General features: G+C 43.0%; 1 protein-coding gene across 2 annotated transcripts in view; it reads left to right on the forward strand.

The window, feature by feature from the left end:
* igsf21a (immunoglobin superfamily, member 21a) overlaps positions 1–22,264 on the forward strand; it is a 357,193-nt gene extending 334,929 nt beyond the window's left edge. For both annotated transcript variants that reach the window (XM_060852044.1, XM_060852045.1), the window contains exons 7-10: positions 5,240–5,325; positions 18,649–18,841; positions 20,344–20,382; positions 22,011–22,264. In XM_060852044.1, coding sequence (XP_060708027.1) covers positions 5,240–5,325; positions 18,649–18,841; positions 20,344–20,382; positions 22,011–22,084 — 392 coding nt within the window. In that variant the 3' untranslated portion in view covers positions 22,085–22,264. The remainder of the gene's footprint in view (positions 1–5,239; positions 5,326–18,648; positions 18,842–20,343; positions 20,383–22,010) is intronic.
* Positions 22,265–22,869: the final 605 nt, after the last annotated feature.

Below are 22,869 nucleotides of genomic sequence, written 5' to 3' on the forward strand. Positions count from 1 at the left end.
AAACCAGACTTGGTGTTTTCTGGGTAAGTGACCGACTGAGTTGTTGCAGGCATTGGTGATGGCAGCCTTGAGGATGGGCCATAGGCTTTTGGGATCCTGTAACTCGGTGTTGCTAAGGGTCGCTAGGTTCGTGGAGAGGAGCTGGTTGTATGAGGCTCTCTTTTCCGGGTCTTTGAGTGCCTCAGTGCTGACCTTCTTGCAGCACTGCTTCTGTCTCTCTGCTGTGGAGGGGCTGTATTTATGTCAATCTTTAGATTAGATTACTTACAGTGTGGAAACAGGCCCTTCGGCCCAACAAGTCCACACCGACCCGCCGAAGCGCAACCCACCCATACCCCTACATTTACTCCTTACCTAACACTACGGGCAATTTAGCATGGCCAATTCACCTGACACCGCACATCTTTGGACTGTGGGAGGAAACCGGAGCACCCGGAGGAAACCCACGCAGACACGGAGAGAATGTGCAAACTCCACACAGTCAGTCGCCTGAGGCGGGAATTGAACCCGGGTCTCTTGTGCTCTGAGGCAGCAGTGCTAACCACCATGCCACCCACCATGCCGATCTTGGCTCTGATCAGGTGACGGTGTGTCCAGCAGCCAGCGGCTTCTGTCCCAAGGTGCAGGTAATTCTCACATCTTTCCGTCCCTTGCTCTGGTGATGACGTAGTCAAGGATATGCCAGTGTTGGGGGCATGGGTGCTTTGTATTGGTGTCTTGTATTTGTCCCGTTGGTGGAACAGTGCGGTGGTGGTGAGGAGGTTGTGTCTGCAGCATTTGGTCAGGAGAAGAGTGCCATTGGAGTTTTGTTACCCTCCCTCCCCCTTTCCCAATTACATCATCCCAGAGGTCTGCACTTTTGCCAAGTCTGGCATTGAAGTCGCTGAAGGCGATTAGTTTGTCTGCTTCAGGGAGCTGAGCGAGAGATTGGTCAAGGCTAGGGTAGAATTTTCCCAGCTGCTGCATCAAGTGTCGGTGTACATACACTGAATACCGTGACATACTGAGCTCAAACAAGGGTAAGGTCGAATGTCATGAGGTGTTCCCTTATTCCATAGGGAGAGTCTTGGAGTTGGTCAACCAGTTCTTGTTTGACAGTGAAGCTGACTTCATGGATATGGTGGTGTTTGTCGGCCTTGCTTTTCCAGAGAAAGGTATAGCCTCCTCCTTTCTGTCTGGTCTGTCCCTCCTCTGCCCATTGGGTTTCACAGACCCCAGTGTGTGTTCCCACGGCAGCTAGTTACAGAGAACATGTTGGGCAGGTGAATAGAGAGAGTAGTGTTTGTTGAGGTGGGATTTGAACTAAGAATGCAAAGCTAACAGATATTGCTGACAATACACTTCTACCATCAACGTCAATGGCATTCTCCCCCAGTGACAAGCAGCAAGGTCTTCCCTGGGTAAGTTTCTGAGCCTCAGTAGCCTCTGTGTGAAGTGCTTGTTTACATAGAGGGAATGCTCAACATGAGAACACATCTTTGTATGGTGAGTAGGTTGCATATTGTTCAGTCATGGAGTGTGGTTTCTGCACATTGACATTCAGACACAAATTCACCAGAGGGATGGTGGAAGTGTGCTTTGTTTGTTGGTGGACTTGGGAGAGCTGTGGAAGAGCTGGAAGATGAATCTAAATCCAGTTCTTATTGAGAAAAGAAGCACACTCCTGCATAAGTTGACAATCTTACTGAGGGAAAGTGGTTGGGCATGCAGTCCAGAAGGGTGACGCAGATATGCTTGGTGATTCTAATAAGAGCACAAGGAATGCTTTTATAGCTTCTTACTATAATCTTACTTTGTTTTGAAGAAGGGTGACTGGACCTGAAACGTGAACTCTGATTTCTCTCCAGAGATGCTGCCAAAACCTGCCGAATTATTCCGGCAATTTCTGTTTTTGTTTCTGATTCCCAGCATCCTCAGTTGTTTGTTTATTTTATTCTGGAAATAGCAATGAGTTCTCAAGAGACATATGTTGATCAGAAATAAAGGAAACCATGCATTTTATTTTTGAAATTGTGGCACTTGAATACCACTATTCCAATTCCTGACCTTTCCTGACCTCAGCTAACTGGTTTCCCACAAGTGATTAGTGCACTCACATGGAAGCTCTAGATATCGAAACGCTGAGTTACAAGGATGTCATTAACTAATCTGTAAGACCACAGTGACCACTGCCATACAGTCTCTATTGTCCATTGGACATTTAGCCATATAGTTACTACAGAAAGATGTGGAGTTGGGAAATCTAAGTTATTGGAGACCTGGACAGAGCAGGCAATCTGCAAAGAACAAACAGAGTTGTCACAGCTCACAAAATGACAGCAACCTCATGGGCCCACACTGTTCTGTAGTAATACAATCATCCACACAAATATTCTCTACTTGCAATAATTCTGTGCATTTTCCAAATAAAAACACACACAAAAAAAAGGCAAATCTTCTGGTGTTTGCAGAGTTGTGTTTGATCAAAGGGATGAGCACCATCTGCTCCTGGCACAGCCTGCCGTGAGTCACTTCAACGTCTTGGCAAAGCCTCCTTTAAACTTTACAAAACTGCCCAGAATGCAGGTCCTGGACAGGCTTTCTGGCTCAGGCTGTCAACAAGGTTCCCGAAGGGCTTCGAAAATAGCTTCTTGTCATGAGGAAGCGTCTGTGACACCTGTCAAAAGGTCACCTTCTGCTCATGGTGTTGCAGAGCCCCATTGAGACCTGACTTCACTGATGTTGTGCCGGGCAACCGCGGCCTCAGAACGAACCTGCAACCAGAGTTGGCTGCACAACAAACTGCTCATTCCCTCAACTGTTTGCTGTTCTCTTGGGTGCCTGTTATTCACACCACACAAATTGGAGCAAAGCATTTAATTTGACATCCAAATGCTCCACATGGTCATTGGAAGTTGTCACATCGGTCTCAAGTACTATCCATTTGGTTCCATTAGGAATGGAACAGATGGGAACCATGCGGCTACAGGTGGAATTAACTCCTGAGACTGTTTACTACTGAGTTGTGACAAGTTGAGCAAACCTTCCTTTTGGTTGGTTTTAGGTAATTTGAGTTTTTACATTTTAAACTAACCTTTACTTCACAGGCTCTCTATTTATGTTAACATTTTTTATTTAAATCAGTCTTTATCATACTTTTACATCTGGCCAAACTTCACCTTCCAGCTTTAGAAGATTAATGACTATTCATCACACTCTGTTTTTACATTAAGCGGGACAGATTGATCTCCTTCAGTAATGAGACTTCCATTTTCCACAAATGAGTGTTCTCAACGCTGCACCACCATATTTTCAGGACTAAAACCGCTTCCCCTGTCCTGAAAGAGGATGTATTTCTATTGGATTTACATTGATGCAGAATCTAGGAGCTGACTTCGTTAGCTGACTAAGCAGTGGAACAAAGGAAACTAGGTCTTCATGCACTGATGCATGCAATAAGAACATTCTATCTTTTCCTTCAATCTTCCTTTCTGTTGATGCCGGGATACCAGAGGTGCTAGAATGAAATTTGAGTGGCAAAGGAAAAACAATGTTAACTAAGACTGTGTGACTGACACAATAATTCTACTCCAAAATAACACGCACATCACTTTTAATTGGTTGGTATTCCAATTGCTTTCTCCCTGGTCTTAATGATTTCTGTGCAGCTAAAATTTTAAGATCATTATGTTCAGGGTAGTCCCAATCTGCGCAGTCAGCAATGCAAGCATCTTGCAATTATTTGTGTAGTTAAAATGAAATCTGCAAATAAGACCAGGCTGTCAGTGGTATCTCCAACAAGCCTTGAGAATGGTTGCAATTTGATGGGACTTCTATGCAAGCTGAATTTGCAGTCTAATATGAAGGAGACAGGGTGGGAGGAATTTACATACCTCCCAAGTTTCTTCCAGTGGGTTTGACGGTAATTGGACACAAACTCTTCATTCCTCTGCCACCAGTGTTTCCCTTTTAAGTGCGTGAATGTTTTCAAGCCATGGGTTATTCCAATCCAATCTGAGTTATCAGCCACAAATTATTAGAATTTGCTTAAAAAATAATAGACATCTGAACAATTCATCTTATTAATGTGCAAATCAGTTTATGATTGAATGAACAGATATCCATAAATTGCCACAAGTTGCTGGATGATTTTTGTGCTGCACTGTTAGCTTCCAGGAAAAGACACCTTAACCTCCCTGTTGTTGTACTGGATTTGCTACATTAAATGAGTTTGTACATTAATTGTCTATTAAACTCGCCATGGGAAGTTAGATCCCACAACTGAGGAAAGGCTGAGGCACTTGGGGCTGTTCTCATTGGAGAAAAGAAGGTTTAGGGGAGATTTGATAGAGGTGTACAAGATGATTAGGGGTTTAGATAGGGTAGACACTGAGAACCTTTTTCTGTTAATGGAGTCAGCTGTTACTAGGGGACACAGCTTTAAATTAAGGGGTGGTAGGTATAGGACAGATGTTAGGGGTAGATTCTTTACTCAGCGGGTTGTGAGTTCATGGAATGCCCTGCCAGTAGCAGTGGTGAACTCTCCCTCTTTATGGTCATTTAAGCGGGCATTGGATAAGCATATGGAGGTTATTGGGCTAGTGTAGGTTAGGTAGACTTTGGTCGGCGCAACATCGAGGGCCGAAGGGCCTGTACTGCGCTGTATTTTTCTATGTTCTATGTTCTATAACTGACAGGATAAGCACCCTTTTGAAGATGTAATTGTTATTAATGCTTGTCAATCAATCATTTTTGCCCAGAAAGGGAACAATTGAGGTCTAATTGTATTCAAGTATTGAATTGCCGTAGAGGATTTTTAAGAGGTTCAAATTTTAAATATAGCTTTTTTTTTCTTGCTGTCTCTTTTTTCCTCTTTTAATTTCCTCTTTCCTTGATTCTTCATTTTTCTTTCTGCAGTTGATTTTATTCTAGTTTGTTTTTTTGCCCTCAGTCTTTCATTCTTAAGTTTATTAGTTAAGGAGGTGAACTTTTGGTCCCAGAAGCCCTTACTATTCAATGTCACTGGGTGTTTTCACTCGCAGCAACTCTGTGGGCTGGTTTTGAGTTTAAAACTGAATGTGCACAAACACAAGATGACAGATTTGCTCCTGGGGCCAGTGTTTACTGCTCAGAACATCAGACTTAGTGGTCAGTGCACCCAGAATCAGTCCCTCCCACCCTCCAGGAATGGGTCATCCTACCAGAATGAGGAACACTGCAGCTAAGGCTAAAGAATTAACTTTGGTTTTTGTCTGTACAGCCGCACCCAGAGGTCCACGGATTGATGTGATCCCATCACGTGTTCAAGTCGGTGACACTGTCAAAATCGTCATAATGGGATTCCAGGTAACATGTATTCTCTCTTTGCTGACAAACTCTGAAGTAAATGCTAAAAGGTGAATTGTTCTTGAGCATCAGTGCAATCTCACAGTAACAGCAATACTCCCAGTCATATCTGCCCACCAACTGTGAAGCTCCTGGGAAGATGTTGCCACATTAAGGGTGCTTTTTCGAAATGAGTAGTTGTTGGTGTAACATAGTAGCAGACCAACTAAACAACTATTTGTAACCGTACATTTATCTGTGTCTAACACCAGCCATTACAAAAACAGTGAATAAGGTTGAAAATCCTCATGAAAGTAAAGTTTTCAATGAAGTGCATTGGCGCACCTATCATTACAGGGGTAAAAAAGAACAGGTTAAAGAGCACATTTGGTCAAATGAAATAGCTGACAGAGTGGCAAGTAGTGTGTTTTCAGACCAAACTCAATATTCTCATTGCATTTGAAAATACTAAGTGTGGGAAAGATATCAAACTAATGCTAAGTTGGAGTCTCTCTCGCTTTCATGAAAATGGCCTTAAAAAGGCACTCCTGTTGCTTCGGTGAACTGTACCTCTCTGCATGGCCTGAAAAGTATAACTGGACCTAACTATTCTCCAAAGGTAAAAGCTGGCAATGAGGAGATAAACGTGGATGGCCAGTGCTGCAGATGGAGGCGAAGGAGCCAAAAGTTTAATATGTCTCTTCAAGAGTTGTCAAGACGTAAAGAATAGAATAGAAAAGTAATTAATTCCGCGATATTGTACTTATGGCAGGAAAGTAGGAATTCAAACTAAACACCAGTCAATCAGGATTAAATTAAACACCAGGGATCTGCCACTGTTTCCAGCATGATTCAACAGAATGCTGGTAAATCCTCCTTAAGATCTGATCTGTCATTATTTGGAGGAGCCAGTGTTGGACTGGGGTGGACAAAGTTAAAATTCACACACCACCAGGTTATAGACCAACAATTTATTCGGAGACACTATTTTCGAAGCACTGTTCCATCAATAGGTGGTTGTGAAGCAGGACAATAAGACACAGAATTTATCGTAAAAGGTTACAGTGTCATGCAGCTGAAATATATTAAACTTAATCTAAGTTTATTTAGTATATTTCAGCCACATGGCACTGTAACCTTTCACTATGCATTCAGTCTCTCACAGTCAGACCGTGCAACAGTTTCTTCCCCCAAGCCATCAGGTTCCTCAACACAGTATGATTGGACTCTTTCCCAACTGAAATTCTTTGCACGACTTCAAATTGCTGCTGGAAAAATGTCTATTATTCATCATTCTTCTGTTACACAGGAACTTGTGTGTTTTGCAGTTCTTATGCACTTTATGCTGTGTATAAGTGTGTAGTTTGTGCTGTCCATGTAGCACCCTCGATCCTGGAGGAACGCTGACTCGTTTTTACTGTCTCAGTTGTATATGGTAGAAATGACAAATAAAAATCTTCTCTCTGTCACTGTCTATCTGTCTCTCTGTCTCTCGCTGTGTGTTATGGTCCTGCTCCACAACCACCTGATGAAGGAGCAACGCTTCGAAAGCTCGTGTTTCCAGATAAACCCATTGGACTGTAACCTGGTGTTGTGTGATTATTAACTTTGATCTGTCATTGTACACCTTCCAGTTTGTCCCAATACTGCTGCTGGAAGCTTTTAGCTCCTGAACTTCACAAATTCTGTCCGACATGTGTATCCCCCTCCTTCCATTTGCCTTCCGCAGGAAGCACAACTTGTATTGTTCCCTACCACCTTGCAGGACCCCACATCTGAGAAATGTATACCCCCTGAGGTTGCCCGAGCCAGCCTCAACACACTTTGCGGATATTGACAGATAACTGAAGAAGCAGAGTGTTGGAGTGAAGGAGGAAGGGTGGGAGGAAAAACAAGAAAGTTCTTATTACAACATCAGCCCCTTTTTCAGAGAACAGGGGGCACATGAGGTGGGTTTGAGAAGGAGCTTAAGAAAGAAACACACCCTCATTTTGAATGTTCTCTGTGATGTTGGAGATGGTCTTTTGTATCATTTCCATGATAGAAAGGACCATCTCCACAGACGTGCCTGACCCTGACAATTCTGCTCTCCTCTGTTTTGATCTGCCTTTTCCTGTAGGATATATGGAATGTTGCCAGTGTTTTCAGTGCAGTATGTTTGGGTGATGTGCTTGCAGTAGCTGAAGATGTATGTAGAAGCAATACAAGGTGAATACCAGGCTAGCAGCATTGGTACACACATGAATCCCAACTCTGATGGGCTGTGGTGCATTGAACAGTGTGTGATGGTGGTGGTGATGGGCAGAAATGGCATGTGAGGATCTTTTCCCTGACCTTGACCACCTGCACTAAGTCAGTACATTGCTTATGACTCTGCTTCCAGGTCCTCAGGGCCAGACTCTGGAAGATTCTTCTCCTTCATGACCTGTTCACATTCGCTTCCCCGTAATTACCTTAAAGGCCTCCTACAGAAACATCAGGCCAGATCTTCCAGTTTCTGGATTGTCAGAGACCAGGCAGATGACTGAAGACATACAGAACTCTGTGGAAGTCCTCATGCATGAAAGTATTTAAGAATTGCACAGGAGGTAGATGGGTAATCCCATTGGTCCCCACGTCCTTCCGTGAATGGAACCAGATTTAGAACGTTACAGATTTAGAAGAGATCTGGGGACTTACCTGGATAATTAACTGAGAAATATTAGCCAGGTTAATCATCGAATCCCTACAGTGTGGAAACAAGCCATTTGATTCAACAAGTCCACAACGACCCTCCAAAGAGTAACCCACCCAGACCCATTCCCCTACCCTATTACTCTACATTTACCCTGACTAATGCACCCCTCCCACACATCCCTGAACACTATGAGTATTTACCTAACTTGCACATCCTTGGACTGTGGGAGGAAACCAGAGCACCCAGAGGAAACCTACATAGACATAGGGAGAATGTGCAAACTCCACACAGACAGTCTCCCGAGGCTGGAATCGAACCTGGGTCCTTGGCACTGTGAGACAGCAGTGCTAACCACTGAGCCACCGTGCAGCCCACGTGGTGTTAAGTGAATTGGCCATATTAAGTTGCCCATTGTGTTCAGAGATGTGTAGGTGAAGTGCATTAGGTTAAAACCCAGTGAATCACCCAGGTAACGCCACAACTAACTGTATCCATGCCCCTCCAATCTCCCACCAACCACCCTAACCCCTCAATTCCCTGAATTCCTCCACTGAGCTTTCTCTCAACAACCCAGCGAGCTGGAAAACCAGGAACTCACCAGCCATCTGCTGATCAGATCCAAACACTCCCCAATCACCTCACCCATATGCCCACCTACTTCCCTTACCTACCTACCTACCTCACCCATCCATTCACCTAGCAACCTCACTCACTCGCTCAGCTCATTACTTCATTCACCCGCTCTTCTATTCACTCATCCATTTTTATGGCAGTTAGTGCCATAAAAAGACAGCATTAAAAGGTTCCCCTGACTTTATTCCACTCCATCAGAGCTCCTGAGGGTACACTGCACTCCACATTTCTTTGACAGCTGAAAGATGGCAATCAGAAGAAATGTGTTGGGTTGGGCGAACATTGCACACCGAGACATTACATTCAGTATTGCTACTGTTCGTAAATTCAAGACAGCATTTCTTTCCACCTCTGCACTGCCAATATGAATGCCTCCCGTGCTACATCAGAAGAAACTCTCTCTCACCTGCTGCTTCATTTAGTGTGTCTCTTCTTGTTGACAATCCTTGTACAAAGAGCCCACAGCATTTTCTGTGGAATGAATATTTTTAATTCATTCAGTGATGTGGGCATCACTGGCGCGGCAGCATTTACTGTCCGTCCCTAATTGCCCAGAGGGCAGTTAAGAGTCAACCACTTTGCTGTGGGTCTCAACTTGGATATAAAGCAAACTTGACAAGGTGACCCACATTTCCTTTCCTACAGGACATTAGTAAGCGAGATGGGTTTTTATTTTGGAACGATTGACAATGGCTGCCATTAGGCCAACACTTTATTCCAGAATTTTGTTGAATTCGCAGTTCACCATCTGCCATGGTGGGATTCAAATCCATGTCGCCAGAACATTAATCTGCAATTCTAGATTTCTATCCAGTGACATTAGCAACACCTCCCTGCAACTCATTGAGACATCAATGTACCAATGTCATAAAGAGCCTTCTGAACCAGGTACTACCAATTAACTTGGAGCTGGTTGAGGAAGCAGTGTTAACCAGATCTCTGGGGCAGTCTGCCAGCTCTTCTTCAAACAGTGCGATTGCTTACAATCGCCCAAACAGGCTGAGTGACACATCCTTGATTTAACATCTCATCGACAGTGCAGCACTCCCTCTGATGAGGGATTCTCAGTGTGGATTATCTCCTCAGTCCCTGGAGTCATAGAGTCATACAGCACAAACCAGACCCTTTGGCCCAACCCATCCATGCCAACCTGTTTGCCTAAACTGAATTAGTCCTATTTGCCGGCATTTGGCCCATATCCCTCTAAGCTTTTCTTATCCATGTACCCATCCAGATGCTTTTTAAATGTTGTAATTGTGTCTGCATCTACCACTTCTTGTGGCAGCTCATTCCATGTACGCACCATCCTCTGTGTAAAAAGTTGCCCCTCAGGCCCCTTTTAAACCTTTAATCCTCTCAACTTATGCCTCTGGTTTTGAACCTTTGCTGTTCACCTTATCCATGCCCCTCATGATTTTAGAAGCCTCTACAAAGTCACCTCTCACCTCCTATGCTCAAATGAAAGGAAGTCCCAGCTTACTCAGCGTCTCCTGATAACACAAGTCCTCCAGTCCCAGTAACTTACTTGTTAATCGTTTTCTGCACCCTTTCCAATTTAATAATATCCTTCCTATAGCAGGACGAAAAGAGTTATGCACAGTACTCCAAAAGTGACCTCAGCAATGTCTTGGAGTGCTGTTTGAACCCCAATCTCAGACTCAGTGCTGACAGTGTTACTACTGAAGCAATTGTTTTCACCTCCTTTATACAGGGCCAACAGGAATAACTATTGGTGTTTTTCTGAGGCTAGAGATGACAGTAAGTAACCCTCCAATCGCGAGCTAACAAAGTATTTTAATTAATTAAGTAATCAATTATTAAATTAGTGACTCAAGTACCTGGGTACAGGTGACAGTAATAAATCAAGTCAAAAATCAGTCAGATATTATACTGCTTCAGAGTATTGTAAAGCCATAGATTGGAATATTTTGGGTCCAAGTCTGCAGTAAGTTGACTAATTTCCTTCAGGTTCTGTCGTTGGCTCATTGTTCTGCATTACAGAGGAGCGAATAAACTCATCCCCACATAAAAGTGGACTTATGATGAAAACAGGATTGGTCAGACTGTGATATCTTCTACATGATTGACTCGCCAATCTGCACTTATGTAGATAAAACTTCAATCCTCCATGACGTTCCTCATCTGTACTGGTTCTGGGCATGGTACTGTAGATCACACAAGATTTGGCCATTTAATAAAAGCTTGCAAGCTAAGAAAGGTTCTCTGAGGAGCAACTGTGCTAGGGTGGGGTAGTCACTGCTGATGTTTTTAGAGCTTTGCTATTGTATGAGACAGCCCTTTCGGGAAATGAAGTAGCAATAAAAGGTTTTAATTGTAAAGCACATGAGAACTGGGCTTCACGATAGGAAGAACAAAAGTAGCCTGGTGGAGCTTTTCATATCATGCCAGGTTCTGACAAGATAGAAATATTCTCATTGTATTCAATTCAGTTAACATTCTGACACCCAGCAGTATAATTATCACAGTTCTGCAGATGATTACTCCTTCAAGTTGCAGACAGTAGGAAAACATTTCCATTCTACAAAGTCATAAAATGTTTGAATAGAAAAGAAGGTGGGGGAGAGAGCATTAAATATAAATTCAACTCGCACACCGCGCCAAACTCTTAGCATTTGAAAACTCGGTTTGATTGTGTTATTCATATCGTGTGGATGTTATTTTTAAGTAAATTTCAAGTTAAATTAGAAAGGCAGCTGCAGAGAAAACTGCACTCTCCTGAAGTCATTAGCTCTCCCATCTTCATTTTGAGTGTTTAATAACAGTGAAAAAAGTTAAATAATTTACGCTAGGTGAAAGGGAACACTCATGTCAGATTAGTTTATACAACATAGACATGGAATCCTGTTCAAGTGAAATGATCCAATTTTATCAAAAGTATTAAATGACAGATCGTCAATTCACAAAGATGTCTGTCACATTTTACAATTCCATTTATTTTACAATAATGCTGCAAGTAACATTTGGAAGTGGGGAATATGTACCTCAGAGGGCCATGTATCTGCAGAAGGTTAAGGTAATTTTGTTCTTCAGTGAGTAGATTTGGTTCCTAATCCTCTCTGAAAGGCAAGTAATGCAATGTTCTTACTTATTGTCTGCATGGACTATTGTAAATGAATGGCCAGTCTTGAATATTATTGGTTAACAATCTCTGAATCCCCCTCTACCCACACACCCTCACTTACTCATACACACAAGATGATTCAAGGCTCAAGAGAGGACTACCTGCATAAATAGGTTTAGGTTGCTCTTTCGTGGCAACATTTAGGACAGATCTGTAGACATAACACAGGGAACACTACAGTCATTCAGTCTGCAGCAAGACTCCATAATGAACTGCAATGGGGTAGTGATCAGACAATCTCTTTAAGTGATACTTGTTCATTATTAGTGGCTAGGACACTCTGGAGAACATGCCCACACCTCTTCAAATAGTGCCAAGGTGAAGCTTTTTTGTACACTCATTAAGGCTTCTCACTGCCTAAACATGCTGGACGAACCCTCCATAAATTTCCAAATGCAACTTCATTGCTATAGTTTTAATAAAACTTCCTGCTAAAGTCATGGTTTAACTTGTTTAACGCCCATCCTTATCACAGTCTTACGTCTTTGGACTACCTTCTTCCGCCAGACTTTACCTCCTTTATCTTTTCAGTTGCCCCCTTGTAACACAAATCTATCCCACAAAGTACCCACCGCTGCTGCTTCAGTACAAATTAAATCTCTGGGCTATACACAAAGCAAACTGTAGCTGTTCTTTCTGGGGATTGCTCAGTGCTGTGATAACAATGGGAATGGTTAAAGGGTTTTCCCCTTTGCTCACATAAATTTTCTACTTTACTCATGGCACACTGAGGTGAACCATGAATCGACCGGCCCTACAGACCCTTCCTCTCTAAGGACTCTGTAACTGCCTAGTAACTAGGTAACTAATTAAGGTCTTACTTCCTCACACTGCTTCTCCTGTATTCCTGACCAGGTCTATAGTAAAGATTTTGGCCTCCAGTGCTGTTTCTAATTGACTGTTCGTTCCACAAGTTCTGCTGATTGTCCAATTCCTTGCTGCTGGTGAATGACTGAGTATTCTTAAAGTATTTAAAGTAATAAACTCACTTGTCTTCTGAAGAAGAATTTCTCCTTTGTCCAATGGATTGTTTCCCCCTTGTTATTAGCTTGTTGTATTTTAACAATGATGCTCACCACTAATCACCATGTACCATCTGTGTTACTGAAGAAGTGGTTGTTTGGGGTGGAGCAGAGATTACTGGAGAATCTCAAAAGGTCCAAAGGCATCTGTGGAAAGAGAAACAGAATTAATGTTTTGTGTCATGTGACTCTTCTTCGAAATCGTATGGTTTCAAACAATTCTCCTTTATATGCTTTAAATAAGAACTAGGAGCAGGAGTAGGCAATTCAGCCCCTCAAGCCTGTTCTACCACATGATGTGATCATGGCTGATCTCATCTCGGCCTCCATTCCACTTACCAGCCTGCTCCCCACAACCCTTCAACCCATTTGAAATAACTCCACAGTGGCCGGTATCCTATCACCAAGTCACCCTTTATTTACATGTGCATAGTACTGATCCAACTCCTTCAGGCCAGCTCTCAGAGTGAACAGAACCTCTGACACTCCTGTTTATATCTGTCAGCCAGGGCTCTCTGATTGGAACAGATTAACAGCCCAAATCAGGGAACTCATATTCTTTGAGGTCCCCCTAGCTGACCTCATTACAATCACTGCACCATTACTATTAAAAGTTCCATCTATTTCCTCTTCAAATAATCCATAACAAGAGCCCCAATGATCATTTCTAGTTATTTCTGATCAACTACTTAAACATGCTGTGACAAACCTGTCAACTTGAACCTAGACCTCCTGGTCCAAAGGTGAGGGATGCTCCTATTGCACCTCAAGAGGCTGTATAATCTCACACGGAGAATCAAGCCTTTGGGGTTTCAAATTTGGTATGTTTTGGAAATGGATTAGCTGCAATGGCCAGCAATCAAGCCCAGGTTAACTGCTTGGAAGAACAGCTATGTTCACCAAGAAACTACTGCCTCTGACTGCCAGGAAACACTTTCATCACTGCAAGTGGTTTGTACCGGCAACTTTTTGGTTAATAGCATTATTATGCCTTTGACTCTCCTATTTAAGTACCTGTTCGAATGTGTTATAACACAACTCTGGAGTTGGGGGTCTTGATTCTGGATCTTCTATTCCAGAGTAGGGGCACTACCATTGCACCACAAATGACCATTAATCCTCCATTTTAGATATTCTCTCATCAAGTTGTTCAGAGTTTTTAATGGCCTTTGGACCTGGTAGGATTGAACCCAGACATGCTGGATCAGAGGTATGGACACTACCATTGTACTGCAAGAGGCCAATGTTACAATTAGTTAGATAATAGAACCAGGCCACTGGAGGGTGCCAGTATGGGCAACATTGCCTGTAGGCAAGTCAAGAATGATGAGAGGGAAATGTTTACCCTTATCACAATCGCATTGGAGGTTACTTGGAGTTTTGTCACATGTTGTTTTACAGCATTGGCAAGGACAGAAACCTGACTGAAACAATTTGAACATGGATTTCTGGGAATGGTTAGTGCACAATTGGAAGCAGCAACATGGATAGTCTTTCCAGAGAGGGAATGCAGCAGAGCTTTGCCAGTCTGATTACTGGAATGGCAAGACTGCGTGCTAACAGGAGAGTCTGAGGAATCTAAATCTATATTATTGAGAAAAACAGATTATTTCATTGGGGACAGTTCAGAGGATGATTCCAAGTTTGGAGGCATTGTTGAATGAGCAAAGGCTAAACATTTGTAATTCTACTCACTGAAGTTTAGGAGAATAAGAGGAGCTCTCAATGAAACCTGCAAAATGCTTATACTGGTGCACAGGTTAGATCTGGAAAGAATGGCGCTCCCCCGAGTGAAGATCTTGAACCAGGGACAAAGTCTGAGAATAAGGGACAAGCCATTTAGGATCGAGATGAAGAGTAATTTCATCACTCAATGTAGTGTATCATTGGAATTCTCCATCACAGAGGGTAGTGGAACCTCATTAAATGCACATCAATATATAAAAATAGAAATGGGTAGATTTCCAATTCTGAATAACATTGAGAGACGTAGGACATACTTAGAAAAATTATATTTGGGATGACCAACCATGATTTAGGGTAGGGGAGCAGGTTCGAGGGGCTGAATAGCCTGCCCCGCTTCCATGTTCCTTCCTGTGTTCAAAGACTTTGGAATGAGGCTGTAGTTGGGATGGTGGTGAGCAAGGATGCAAGGATCAAGGGATTTTTTTTGGAACATCAAGCTGGCGATGGTAAGTCTAAAGGAGAAGCCAAATTGAAATAATTATTTACAATATCAGCCAACGTGAGAGCTGGGAGAAATTGGGTCATCGGCAGTTCAACAGGGAGATGACTGAGAGAGTGTCACATAGGTAAGACGAACACAGTGAGGGCATGAGGGAACATAGGGGACGTGCTAGAAAAAGAAGTAAGTTAAGATCTAGGGTGGGAAGGAGTCTTTCGGGGAAGTGTGGGCCAGTGGATTAAGGGTTGGGAGGAGAAAAGAAGGAAGTAACAAGAGCAGCTGATTGAATGGTCTTCATTATGAGTTGCATAAGACCCTCCTACTTGTTGCAAGTCATGGTGCAGAAAACAGGGGAGAGGATTACAAGAAGACAGAATAAAGGAGCCAGAGGTTATCTTGCATTCCAGGTTTCATTGAGTGTTATAACAGCTGAGAATGGGATCGGATAGACATTCATGGATAGATCTAACCATGAATAGCTAAATCAGTTGTCCACCTTATCTGTTCAGGTCTATGTCCTTTATCTTAAGGGAGAGATGAAGAGGACACTACCCAGGTGTTTGAGGATACGCCAGAGTCAGAGAGAATAATGGCTTTAATGACAATATCAAAGGATGGTTTGAGGACATCAGTAGCTGCAGATACATCGTGAATGGGACAAGACATTTGGAACATGAAAAGCGCACTTAAAGTGAATTTGGAAGGGGGCTGACATAGAATGCGAAATGTTTGGGGGAGGGAAGGGGGTGTGGATGGAGAGCGAAAAATAAGAAGCAATGTGAGTGACATGATGGGAATGGAGATGCAAAATGGCAAGGCCAAGGGTTTGATTCTGAATATGGGGTGATGAGTTTATATGGAGGGAGGAATTAAGGGAGAGCAGGAGGGCAGAATACTCAGAGGAGATGGAGGTTGACAGGATGGGAAGTCTTTTGGTGCAGAGTTGCTAGGCTACAGTTGACACAAGAATGATCAGGTGTCACAGCCTCATGCTGCAATGCAATGGAGCAGTGACAAAACGGCTACTCTTTTCTTTGAGCTGGCATTTTGAATGAAAGAGTGAGTGGGGTAAGCAGTTACTTGTATATATTTTCTCATCACCGTCGCTGGCATTGGATGTGCACCAGTCTGAAAAGCCAGGCTGTCCTTTCCATCCAAACAAGCAGGGCTGATTTCCAACTGCTGTCTGACATGGACCTTCTCCAGGAAGCAGCAAGGATCTGCAGTCAGAAAAACAATCAGCATTCTCACCGTGGCCAGCTGGCAGCCTGGAATCCAGCCTCCAGAGTAAAACTGATGGATTCCTGTGCATCGAAAGTCAACACAAATAGAATAACTTCTGCACAAAGCCAATCTGCACAAGGGAACCTTGAAAGCACGCAGCAGAAAAATGGCTATAGAGTAGAAAAATTTGGAATACCACTTCAAGACAGCGAAACAAAGAGACACACATTTGAAATAGTGAAAGATCAAGGTTGAAACAATATTTTAGATAATGCTCGTTTTACAAAGAGCGGTGAACACTTGCACATTTATCTTCTGGGAACACTAACAATTGGCATCACTCTCTCTTTAACTTCCTGTTGCTTTTAGAGATGAAGGAATGGATGTAATCCTAGCCATAGTATCGTCAGATTACACGTCCAGATCAAACTTTAACTTGCTGCTGTGCAAACATTAAAGCAGAGTATAAAAACTATAGTTATCAAAGGCCATTTAAATTTCTTTTGAGCTAACAAAAATGTTGGAGTGGGGTGGCATGGTGGCTCAATGGTTAGCACTGCTGCCTCATTGCGCCAGGAACCTGAGTTCGATTCCAACCTCGGGCAACTGTCTGTGTGGAGTTTGCGCATTCTCCCAGTGTCTGCGTGGGTTTCCTCCAGGTGCTCTGCTTTCCTCCCTCCGTCCAAAGATGTGCAGGTCAGGTGAGTTGGCCATGCTAAACTGCCCAGAATGTTTAGGGCTGTGTGGGTCAGGGGGAAATATAGAGGAGTGGGATTCTCTTCGGAGGGTCAGTGAAGACCTTTGGGCCAAAGGGCCTGTTTCCACACTGTCGGGATTCGATGAACAGAGAAAAACAGGCATTTAAGTCTGAAAAAACATGGTCTAAGGAATCAAACTTTAAGTTGTCACCTTTAACCAGATCAAATTTTCATTTTAATGTAAGAACACCTGCCTCTTCCACCCCACCATAGCTTCATGATGTTTTGTTCTCTTTGTTCATTCATGGGATGTGGACATCATGGCTGAACCAGTATTACTTTGCCAACACATGTTCACCTTGAAAGGGGGATGGTGAGCTGCCTTCTCGAAGCAGTCTATGCAGTGCAGAGGCACCCACAATGCTTTTGGTGTGGGAATACCAGGATCCCAGGACCATGTGGCACGGGAAATGACATGGCGCTGTGGGCAAAGCAGAGTGCCAGCCTGACCTGAGGGTGGGTAACAATAACCAGCCAGAAGGTACAGGGTGAAGGTACAGGGTGAAGACTGCCCACCAATAAATGATGAGAGAGAGGACAAAATTGCCATTGTGTATTAGTGAAGATGATTGTTGGCACAATCAGTGGGAGGAGCCTGTCAGTATAACTTTAGGAACAGGAGGTTAAAGGGAAGATTCCAGCTGAAATTTGGTGGAAGAGAATTGAAAGTATTAGGTGGCAGTGAGTTAGAGGGAGCTGGTTAACTGACATCAACTTGGTACTTTCTTGTTTTGTGCATCTAAACTACACACGGGCAGAGTATTTAATAACATTACCGAATTAATGAGCTGGATTAAACAGGAGAATGGGACAATTGCTCACCAAAATAGGAGGAGCCCAATTATTTCAGATTTCCAAAGATCCTTGCATTGGCTGCAATTCCATTCCAACACAAACAATAACACACGCTTAATCACCAGGAATGATGACCTCTGATACCTCACTGAGGAAGAATACTCACGGTTATAGGAGCAGTGAATGAGGTTAGTTGTTATAGCTTTTATAACAGTACCTGTAGGTCCCTGAAGAAGAACATTTTAAAGTAGAGCTTTCAGTTTGGCTTGTTTGGAACCAATTGAAGTAATTCCAGGGATAGTGAAGGACCCAAGCAAATCCCCTACCCCAACGACATGGTGAAAAGAGAATCCAAACACAAGACACAGACAGAACTTGTCCTTGCCTGACCCAGACAAGGATGGTCTCCCACCGATCTTACAAACACTAGCCAGGTCAGTGAGAAAGGACAATCTCAGGGAGTGAGTACTCCTGGCAAGGCTTTCATTTAGGTCCATCTTCAGTTGATCCATGATCGTTGCCTCTTCAACGATGCAGTTTAGGCTCTGGAGTTGGCCCTAAGATGCTGTTAAATAGGGAGCTCAAGAATTCTTAATGAAAAAAATGAAGATAACACTTACTCAACCCAATAGCATTTTCTCAAAGCTGGATACTTGATTGCAAATCTGAGATCTCCACCACAAAGTGAGAGATTTTGGAGGCAGAAGCTCTGTCCACAGAACCAGTGTAATGGAACTTGGCTTTGAGCAATGGCTACCACCATGTTTCCATTCCTCCACCTCACTTACTACATCCCTCCATTCCAGCATCCACACTCCCAATGTCTTGGAAGACGTGGGTTTTTATCATGTTGTATTTGAGGAATTTAAGAGCAACTTGACACTTGCCATGCTTTGTGCCTTTAACAGAATGAAGTTTTCCCGGACCCTCTTTTCACTTGGACCAGAGTGGGGGGACGTCTATTAGATGGAAGTGATGAGTTTGATGGTAAAGAGCTGGTGTTGGAGAGAGTCCCGGCAGAGCTCAATGGCTCCATGTACCGTTGCACCACCCAGAACCCGCTGGGATCAACTGACACTCATGCCAGACTCATCATTTTCGGTAAGTATCAAGCTATTAACAGCTACAGTTAGATGTCGCAGACATATATTCATTCCTGCTCTCCTAGAAACTGTGGTATCAGTCCAGCCAGGATGCCATTAGCATTGATAATTATTCAGTGCCTGACCCAAGTGGCTTGCTGCATGGACATAAATTGGCAGACTATTCAGTTGACATTGCAAGGACACTTTGCAGCAGAGATCACTGGCTAGCAATTAAGAGCAAGAAACCTATTTATGTGATAATTACCTCATTCATAGGAGCCACTTATAGCACCCAATTATTGACTCATCAGAGATAACACCATAAGACACGGGAGAAGATGCAGACACTTGAGTCTAGAGAAAGTGAGGACTACAGATGTTGGAGCTCAGAGTCAAGAGTGTGGTGCTGGGAAAGCACAGCAGGTCAGGCAGCATCCGAGGAGCAGGAGAATCGCCATATCGGCATAAGCCTTTCATCAGGAATGAGGCATGTGGGTCAGGGAGCTGAGAGTTAATGATAAACCCTTGTTCTGAGTTTATGCTGTCTGGTCCTAGACCTTCCCATAAGAGGAAATAACCTGTCAGTGTCTAACCTTCAAGCTTTCTGAGAACCATGTGTGTTTTAATAAGGTCGTCTTCCATTTTTCTAAACTCCAATGAGTATAGGCCCAAGCTTTCCTCATAAGACTCGAGAGTGTGTGATAAGGTGGGAGGGGAGAAATGAGGAAGCTGATGAAATCCCAGCTCAGCACCGCCCTTATGACCTGTCCCATCTACCCGTCTTCCTTGTCCTCTATCCGCTTCACCCTCCTCTCCGACCTATCACCTTTACCCCCACCTCCATCCACCTATTGCACTCTGAACTACCTTCTCCCCAGCCCTACCCCCCCCCCCTCCCATTTATCTCTCCACCCTGGAGGTTCCCACCCTCATTTCTGATTAAGGGTTTTTGCCTGAAACGTCGATTCTCCTGCTCCTTGGATGCTGCCTGACCTGCTGTGTTTTTCCAGCACCACACTCTCGACTCTAATCTCCAGCATCTGCAGTCCTCATCACCTCCTCATAAGACTGACCATCTATACCCAGCATCAGCCTTGTGAAGCTTCTCTGGACTGCCTCCAGTGCTATATATCTCTCCTTAGATGATAGAAACAAAACTGTTTCCAGTATAACAGCTGTGATCAGACTAGTGCCTTCTATGGTTTCAGCAAGACTTCCCTATTTTAATATTCTATGACCTTTGAACTAAAGGACAAGTGTCCATTTGTTTTCCCTATTGTCTGTTGGATGTGGATGACAACTGTTTGATTTTTAGGAACTTCTGTTCAATCAAACATCAGATCTGTATCCTTCAGTTCTGCACAGCCCTTCTGTGAACCATCACAGAGCACTGGCATCTACTGTTCACATTATCCTGCCTTAGGCCATTCATGTTCCTGGCCTTTATAGACTGAAATAACTTCTCCTGTTCAGTAAATGCCTATCTTCTTCATATTACTTTATATTTTCATCTTGCAGAGAATCCAAACATTCCTAAAGGCACTGATGATAAAAATGGTGAGTCTGTACTTTCTAATTCTATCCATTTCTGTGTCAGTGTCTTCAGTGGCTGCGCGAAGGTCAAATGATTGGGTGCAGACCATGGGGAATAGACCAGACTCCTGATTCAACCCCAGAATCAGTGCATTCAGCCTGAACTGTCTGTGGCCAAGGTACAGAAACAAAGACAGGAGGGAGTCTAAGCTGGAGGTTAGGGAATGAAGACTTGCTTGGTCCAAAGTCCAAACTGGGGACTATTAAGAGGTGACTGGCATTCCAGGGAGCAACACAAAGTCTGTCCTCCAATAGTGTATTTAGAAACTTGAGGATTATTAAGAGGGGGAGAGAGGGAGAGGTGATTCATGAATCCCAACTGGTTTGTTGCTGCATGTTACCATTGGAGATGTAATGACATTCCTATTTATTTAAACAGTCCCCACTGCTTATGGCAGGAAATTGGTACAAACACAATTTGCCTGCTGTCTACACTGGCCAGTTTAGATTTGTGTTGCATCTCAGCACTCTATAATTCTGGTGCTCTTTGAGTATTTCTGTGGCACAGTAATTATTGTGTATTACACTGCCTGATCCTCACACTGTCGGGACATGACAAAGCACTACAATCTCCTCAATTAGACTTTCAGACTGATGCCTTTGGCTGAAATCTCACAGTCTTGCCCAGCTTGTCTCTAACTGAATGCTCCACAACACTGAGAATTACAATATATACTTAGCCATGTACAAACAGCCAACAAAAACCAGCTTACAAGAAACTTTGTAATTGGCAGTAACAGAAATGGAAAATAGTTTGCGCTATTTGACCAATTTAACTATCAGCAGTTTGAATGGTGGGGACTGTAGCACAACAACCTTAGAGCGATAGCAGAGTGAGAGTTAATGCTTTACTCAGTGAAGGAGCATCTGTTATTTCTTGGCTGAGGAATAACCTTGGTTGACCAAGTTGACCGCCTTGGCTCCAGTCAGGTGACCCCTCCACCTGTAATGGTACAGTGGGACCACGGAACCCATAGTTCACACGTGCAAATCCGAGTTATTGTTCCAAATTGACTCAGATATGATGTACCTAAAATATTTGTGTACAAACTGGACTGGTAGAGAATTTACCACGAAAAGTTGCTTTCATAGATTGACTCCTTTAATAGACCTGAATGACAGTAGTTAGCATTTATTTAATCTGACGCTGTGCCTATTTATACCATCTGGCTGGGGGAGAAGTTGAGAAGTCCAATTAGATTTCTGCTTTATAACTGCCTTAAAAGGACAGTCAATATTATGCATACATCCCCAAAAAATACCAGGTTTTCTCAAGCTACTCCTTAAACACCGATCAAGAGAACATTATCAAAATATGGACCCTCTCCCCCTTTAAATAATACAAGAAGGTACCTCAGCACATGCCTGATTCTCTCCCTTGTTATTGTGGAATGCCAATGGTGGCCACTGGAGTTTCATGGAGAAAGCTGAACTAGACATGATTTTGTTATGCTAGCAAGCAGTGAATCAAAGCAAGGTCAAACAGTGTTCTTTATTAAAGCTGCCTATGGTTGTCAATTTATTTTATCCATGCTACCTAGGCACTAAATAATGCAATAAACCAAGAAAAGAAATTCTGCTTCTGATTTCAGGTGCATCAGCATGCAACAAAAGTGTCAAACTCGCCTTAGCGATGATCCTAGCAGTTATATTGGACTTGACGTGAAAGACCATCAAGGAGTTGAGGGGGATAATATCCGTCCAGCTGCTGCACATCATAAAAGATTTTTATTTTAATGTTTTTCTTTATCAAATTCTGGATGTTCCACTTTCTGTAGGGTTTTCTCATATAAAAGGTGTCTCATTGCTTCATGTGTTCCTGAATTAAAGCTCCATCTGTTTAAAAGATGCTCTGGTCTTCGGTTTGTCTTCTGCCGGAAGTGATGTACACCAATAAGCTTGCATTTACACCTTGCCTTTAACATAAGACATTGGGAAATAGGAAAGGAAAGGGTGAGGAAAGTCTGTCCAGACAAAGATGAAACATCATCCACCGTTTATCCATCCACAATCTCCAAATTAACAGGAGAAGATAAAACAGTGGTCAGTTAAGTGAAAGCTCAAGAAGCTCCTGTTCCAAAACACAAAGGAGATCACGTCCTTTAATAACTTGTAACCACAACTAATCAGCAATTTATATTTACTCCCAGCAATGTAACATTCTCTTAAGATCATGCATTTTGTTTGGAAGGTTTGTAGGATAATTTTCCAAATGTCAATAGAAACAGACACCAACCATAAGGGATGGACTAAGATAGCCAATGGAACAGCCTAATAGATGAGTTTGGAAAAGACATTAAAAGCAGAGAAAGGATATGAACTGTTGGGGTCATAAAGTGAAGAGAGCTGCCTGGATTTGTATGTGTAGCCAATGCTGTGAATGCTTTATGATAGTTTCCACGGGATGATGTTTTGATGAAATAATAAATGCGCAAAAGGTACAGAAACATT

The sequence above is a fragment of the Hemiscyllium ocellatum genome, chromosome 37 (assembly GCF_020745735.1).
Source record: "Hemiscyllium ocellatum isolate sHemOce1 chromosome 37, sHemOce1.pat.X.cur, whole genome shotgun sequence".
Classification (NCBI taxonomy): domain Eukaryota; kingdom Metazoa; phylum Chordata; class Chondrichthyes; order Orectolobiformes; family Hemiscylliidae; genus Hemiscyllium; species Hemiscyllium ocellatum.